The following is a 6,790-nucleotide window of genomic DNA, read 5'->3' as shown; positions in this document are numbered from 1 at the left end:
TAGGATTATATTGGGTGACGATAAAATCATCACTTATAAGTTTGATATGAAACGAAAAACATTGGTCACTGACTTTTTTATTTTGTGATGCTTATTCCGTCACTTACAAACATAATATGTGACGAAATTAGCGCTACGTAAAAGAAAAATATGTGGCGACTCTAACATTCGTCACGTAAACTATCGGTGATGCTGTATATGTGACAATAATTGTGATGCTGGAATTTCATCACATATAGTCAAATGTGACGAATTTTCATATTTATGTGACAAATGTCTGTCGCCACGTTGTGTCTTGTGTGTTTTATGTATTTTGTGTTTATACATCTCTATCATGATTTTCATATTCTTCCATAGTGTTTCATGTATCGATTTAATGATTTTTCAATATTTATCGAAATTTAAATATTTTTAGATTAAAATGTTCATAAAATTAATTTACAATAGTCTGCATAATTTTTTTTTTAAAGTAAATTTAAGAAAAAAATTAGCCTAAGTTCATTTTTTTAATAATTTGGGGCTAAAATTTTAGGTCAGAAGGGTTGGAGCAGAAAAGCTGTTTCTGGGCTAAAAACCTAAAAGCTAAATTTTCCGAGCTAAAAAATTTGGCTTTTAGCCCAAGAGTTGAAGATGGTCTTAGGCCATCTCCAACTGAAAGAGTTAAACGTAGCCATGTCCAGAATTATATAACCCCCCAAAAAAGTCAGGCTATACTCATATACCGTCTCCAATTGAAAGGGCTAAATATAGCCCGCTCAATCATTTATTAGTTTTACGTTTATATTTTAAAATTATTGGTTAATTTAGTTAAACTACCGTTGAATGTTTTAAAATTTAGTCGTTGAATTTGAATCAGTTGCATTACAACTGAGTAGCTGGGCTAAAAAAAAAAGGCTAAGAAGGGGCTACATTTGACCAGTTTGATGCCCCTTTGGCCAAATAATACTTTAGTAGACTCCATAGAATTATAGTCTGGTCATTGGTTGGAGATGAGTTTTTTGATAAATCAAGCTATTTTTTAGCTTTTGGGCCTTTAACCTTGTCCATTGAATATGACTTTAGTGTAGATACTACACATGATTACATTTTTTTCTACATTTTTTTGTACGCATGGTTACATATTTTTTTCTACATCTATTATACCGTCTTTCTTTCACCACGCTTCTTCATTGTCCTTTTCCTCGTATCTTTGTTCACCCACATATTATTTTCATGAGCTCAAAATCAAATCGCTTAATCTTGTAATGCTGTCCAATACCCGACCAAAACAAAAAATGATTTGCTGCCGTCCACGTTTATCCTACCACAAAAATTGGGCTTTTGCATCCAAATGATAACCGTTGGACAAAAAAGTCAAAAGTTAGACAGCACACTCAGAATTCAAATGTAGCAGGCTTTAAGGGTACTTTCTTGCGGTATCAATGTATTCCGAATATTTTAATTATTAGATATCCATTTAAATATATAAAATTTAAAATTTACCAGTTAAAACACTTGGAGTATCAGATTTTCAGAAACATCAAATAATTTTTGCTCAGGTTTACCCATTCGATGATCTATGACCATGATTCATAAGTCTCTCTTTGTCTCAGAGTTCTTTGGAACCATAGAAAACACTGACTAAATTTACTTGTTTGTCGGGCTGCAGAAGCTGACCGATTAATGCACTGCATTTTACATTCCACCCTTCAATGTATTGATGGCTCATTTGACTGAATTGCCAACCCAAACATTGAAAAATCAATGCACCTTCCTTGTGTTCCTTCTTATTTGCCACTACATTTGAACTAGACTTTATGGTTGAGTAGGAGTTGTGTAATGCAAGTAACTTGGGTTGGACCACCTTTGTTGATTTCTTTGGACCATTCTTGTGTGTGTGAGAGAGTACATTGTGATTTTGAGAAGCTAGAGTAGAAGCTACTTTGAAGAGGTAGATACGTGGCTCGTTATACGCAAAGGACTCATTCGTCGTTACAAGCAGTTTCACGTGTGCATAAACTATTTTACTTGAGAGGTGATTTTCACACGCTATTTTTAGCTTCTCACACACCTCTTTTTGTTTTTAGTCGTCAAATTGAATAAATAAAACAGAAACAATAGACATGATTAAACAAAAGTGTATGAGAAGTTAAAAACAATATGTTTATCATTCCCCAAGTTACTTATGCATACGTTGTGAACTTATTGTTTACAAGTAAAGAGAAATAACTCGTTAACTCTATAGAGCCAGTCAACTTTATTTGTTAATTTTTCGTTCTTTCTACCCCTAAAAAGAAGATTTCTGTTAAAGCGTTGTTCCTGGTTGCTTAACATACTTTATGAGACAATGCATTATAGTTTTTAACTGACACCATCATTCAAATGTAACAAAGAGGAAGACAACATAACTGCATAAGGGGAAAAGGAGAATCTTCATCAACATTAATCCAATGCTTTGTTTTTCTGACAGAAAAATGATAACTTAAAAAACATAAATAATGAAAAAATAAATAAAAACAATAGGAGGAGTCATTTCACCATCTGAAGAGAAACCCCACTGGTCCCCAAGCAACATATGTACAACAAGAGTCTACCTCTCTCTCTCTCTCTCTCTGTGAAAATTCCCAAATTATGGAGTTGGGAGCACCTCTTTCGTTCTTCAAGGACCGGGATTGAATGGTTAAGGATCAAAATGCGCTATCTCCAATCCGAATCCTCTCTTAGATTTTTTTAGAAATTTTGTTGGAAAGAAACTGAGATTGTATACTGTCGACGGGTTACTGAAAGCTACTCTGGGAGGTGAGGAAGGAGTATTGTTCACCAAGCTCACGCGTTTGTCAGTCCTATTCATGACTTGTCTTGGATATTTGGCTCTCCAGATCCCCTGCCTTCTTTTCTATGTCAGCTGAGGCAGAACTTTCCTTCGCAGATTCCATATCCATGCTGGTTGTACGACTCTTTCTGTTCCTTCGATCCTGAATTGTACAAGTTTGCAAAATAAGATTCGTAACACCGCCCAATTTTTATGAGCATGGGAACAAATATGAACTTATAACTTCATCACCACATGCTAATCAGTCCTCAGCGATATCTATGGACAATTTGATCACTACTTAATGCTAGAATGAAGTAATCTAGGAAAAGTGTTTTGTTAGTTTAAACACAAATTCATAAATGAGATTGCACAAACTCCACGTTTAGATAAACAGTCTCACGAAAAAACATAGAACATAATAAAACATCTAAAAGATTATTTCCAGGTAAGATGAGGATTCGCACCTCACGAAATGGGTGTTCATCAGCTTCGAGCATACGCACAACCTGGCTCATTTTTGGTCTGTTCTCTGAATCATGATCAACACACCGAAGTGCAACTAAAAGGGCGCGTTTTAAGGCACGCGTACTGGGTTTAACTTCAAGGTTTGGATCCACAACTTCTTCTGCTCTTTTTGCACCTACCATCAATTTGAGCCACTCAACTAGATTGACCTGCCACGAGTATTTAGAAATTCTTCTTAAAATTCTGTACATAACGGTAAAGCTTTCATAACTGGTAAGGACGCTGTCTCCTGAGGGTGGGAACAAAGGAAGAGTAAACACTCTCAGAAACAGTAAACAATATTTCTGAAAATTGTGTACCTCATTAGCAGGTCGGCCATAGTCTACGGGATCCCTTCCTGTAACTGCCTCAAGCAGGAGGACGCCAAAGCTGTAGATGTCGCTCTTCTCATTTAACAAGCCAGTATTAGCATATTCTGGTGCCACATAACTGCATAATGGATCGGTTTTTTGCTCCGATTAGAAGATAAGTTGTAGATAAATTATCATGAGTTAAAAAGCATAAGAATTTACATACCCAAAAGTCCCCATGACTCTAGTCGTGATGTGACTTTCTCCAGAACCCAAGAGTTTGGCCAATCCAAAATCAGAAACCTTGGCATTGAACTCGTCATCAATCAAAATGTTGCTGGATTTAATATCTCTGTGGACAACTTTTGGTTCTATAGCTTCATGTAGATAAGAAAGCCTGCAATTCAGTACGTAAATCAGTTTTCGAAATTGAGTCTCACTATTAGCTAAATCTCAAGTGAAATTATAAGATTAACAATACAAAAGTTAAATAAGAAACATAATTTAGTTGAAAGATGAAAACTTACGCTTTAGCAGTACCAAGAATCACCTTCATGCGAGCCTCCCAAGTAAGGGTTCCATGATGACGCATGGCCCCATGTAGCCATTGTTCTAGGTTTCCATTGTTCACATATTCATACACCAGCATCCTGTGTAATAGATAGCAACTTATCAAGAACAACATAAACTGAACCAAAAACACAAATGGCAAGCTATATCATAGGCCGAAAAAGATAGGGGATGCATTAGACAGAACCCATACTAATGTGAAATATTATGTTACTTGACAAGGTTAAGTCATTAGCACTAATATCAACAATGTCAAATCAAAATAATACCTGTGAACACCTTCTATGCAGTAACCCAAGAGTCGCACAAGATTCTTATGCCGAACATTACCAATGGCCTCCACTTCAACCCTAAATTCTTTCTCTGCCTGCCCCCTACGCACCAGATAAAAAAAGCATCTATAAGAAGCAGAAGAAAAAAAAAAATCTGTGTTTCAGAAAAGCATTGTGATAACAAGATAGTGCACTTGAGTTTAAATCCTTACAAGTTATTTAAGAGCTTTTTCACTGCCACCTCAGTTCCATTGATCAGCCTGGCCTTGTAAACAACCCCATATCCACCCTCGCCAAGCACATTTTCTGCAGAAAAACGATTTGTAGCAAATTGCAGATCTCTAAGAGTAAACCAGTGGCCCCATCCAAGATGAGAACCTTCAGGCAAGCCAATCAAAGGAGAGGCTGTAATAGGTCCTCCATATGATAATGACGACTGCTTTCGCCCAGTCCCAGAGCTTCCTTCTTCCCCTGACTGCGAACTAAGTGCTCTCTCATGATGATAAATTGAGCTGCACTGACTCATGTTATCAGGATCACTCGATTTGCTCGTGCCTAAATGAACTAACATCTTCTCTGATTTCTTATCACTTGCTTTATCATGTTCTGAACGAAATAAATTATCAGGGTGATCATGGGTACCCTGAGCCCCCATCTTATCAATGTTGATATCTTTAGAGACATTTGGTATTTGGGTGACTGGGAACTTGTCCACTGATCGTCGAGACTTCCTCCGAAATGAAACCCATACAGATAAGAAACATAGGATCGAAACAATAAATGCACCAACACATATACCGATCACAACCCATAGTTTCAAACCCAAAAATCCTATCTTCTTTGATAATTCCACATTCAAAGAACTCCCGGATGACATTCTTATCCTCCTCCGGATGCTATATATCAAATCTGGCTTGGTGTTCTGACTTTCAGTGCCCAGAAAAAAAATCAAGACATTCCAACCTGGACATGAGAAACAAGTCATGTAACTCAAATCGCACGAAATTGATCACGCAGCTATTGAAGATTTCTTATTTCATCCTAATCCTATGTAACACTCAAATTCCACAATAAAAAGTACTAGAAAATCCTATCAAATCAATTTTAAGACGTTAAATTCTTAGCTTAGTCTTCAAATATTGATCATCTTAAAGAAAAACCAAAGTAACGCAAAAAAAGGGGAATCTGATACGATAACTGCTTGATTATTTTCCAAAAAAATAAAAAAATTACTTAGCACCTTGATTAGACTCGCATTTATAATTCCCCAAGATAAAAACCCCGGTAATATTTAAGCAATACTTTCTTAACAAATGAAGCAAACTAACATTTGACATACAAATTAAATTCCAAATCTATCACAAAAGCGAATCAAAATCTCATACAGAATCACTTATAATCCAAGCAAGAGACCAATAAAGAGAAATGTGAGTGAATCTATCTAAAAAAAGTGATTCCAAGAGAGAAGCACTTACCTTTGCACTTTGCAGCGATCTAATCTAACCCCCTTGATCTTCTTTCTTGAGCAGCCAGAGGAGCAGAGAAGGAGTTACCTTTTTAACCAAGAGAGACCCAATGGGCATAGAGAGGCCAATGCAGACCTGAAAAATAACACAAAAAACCCACCAAAACCCAGAAGTCCAAAAAGGCAAGGGATTTCCAGAGGATTAGTTTGCAAGTAGAGACAGAGGAGGGATGTGGCCTTCAAGTGGGCCAAAAGAATTCAGAAAACCATAGAAGTTTGAGAAAAAAATGGGGAAGAAAAGGGAGGAGGAAGAGAGGGAAGGACAGACAAAAATCTAATCTTTGAAGGGAAAATGTGGGGGAAGGGGGGGGGGGAGAGAGAGGGAAGGAGGGAATTTGTGTGTGTGAAATGGAGTGGGATTTTAGAGGGTAAAGAAAGAAAAGGTGGGTAAAATGGTTGGTGGGTGTTTATGTCTGTGTGAAGGAGAGGGGCCTCAGCAAGCTGGAAAGGAAGCTTGGGTTGCAATGGAGGAAACCACAGAGAGAGAGAGAGAGAAACAGTAAAGGGAAAGCAAAAATAAGGTGAACAGAGACGGGGAATTAATAGCTGGTTAAGAAAAAATATTTGATTAAGCTACAAAAGTAAAGTGGCAAACATGTAGAGAGAGGTGACAGAGAGTCAACCCAAACACCATCAACAGGAGGGAACTGCAAATCTAGCTTGCCCCTGATGTTTAGTTTACTTACCAAACTGTCCTTGTGTCTTAAAAAAATCCTGTTTGAAATCAAACTTTATATAATTCTTCGACAAACGATACGTTATTTATAAAAAATGCTTTTATAACGGCCTGGTAATTTATCAATATTATGTCACA

General features: G+C 36.8%; 1 protein-coding gene across 1 annotated transcript; it reads right to left on the bottom strand.

Moving 5' to 3' along the window:
* Nucleotides 1-2,392: 2,392 nt before the first annotated feature.
* On the bottom strand, nucleotides 2,393-6,550 carry LOC126583241 (probable receptor-like protein kinase At2g42960). The gene is made up of 8 exons (XM_050247568.1): nucleotides 5,927-6,550; nucleotides 4,664-5,414; nucleotides 4,449-4,553; nucleotides 4,137-4,259; nucleotides 3,836-4,006; nucleotides 3,619-3,748; nucleotides 3,259-3,468; nucleotides 2,393-2,954 (listed from the first exon to the last, which is right to left on the bottom strand). The coding sequence occupies exons 2-8, from the start codon at nucleotides 5,326-5,328 to the stop codon at nucleotides 2,823-2,825; spliced, it is 1,536 nt and encodes a 511-aa protein (XP_050103525.1). The 5' UTR covers nucleotides 5,329-5,414; nucleotides 5,927-6,550; the 3' UTR covers nucleotides 2,393-2,822.
* Between the last annotated feature and the right edge of the window lie 240 nt (nucleotides 6,551-6,790).

This window comes from Malus sylvestris, chromosome 9 (assembly GCF_916048215.2).
Source record: "Malus sylvestris chromosome 9, drMalSylv7.2, whole genome shotgun sequence".
NCBI classification, from domain to species: domain Eukaryota; kingdom Viridiplantae; phylum Streptophyta; class Magnoliopsida; order Rosales; family Rosaceae; genus Malus; species Malus sylvestris.
This window is presented reverse-complemented; position numbering and strand designations above follow the sequence as displayed.

What these genes read in the sequence shown, in the direction of transcription:
- LOC126583241 (XM_050247568.1), bottom strand. Translation starts at nt 5,328, where the DNA reads ATGTCATCCGGGAGTTCTTTGAATGTGGAATTATCAAAGAAGATAGGA. An exon ending in AAAAAGCTCTTAAATAACTT is followed by an intron (nt 4,554 to 4,663) that starts GTAAGGATTTAA and finishes TCTGGTGCGTAG; the next exon opens with GGGGCAGGCAGAGAAAGAAT. An exon ending in ATTCTTGGTACTGCTAAAGC is followed by an intron (nt 4,007 to 4,136) that starts GTAAGTTTTCAT and finishes ACTGAATTGCAG; the next exon opens with GCTTTCTTATCTACATGAAG.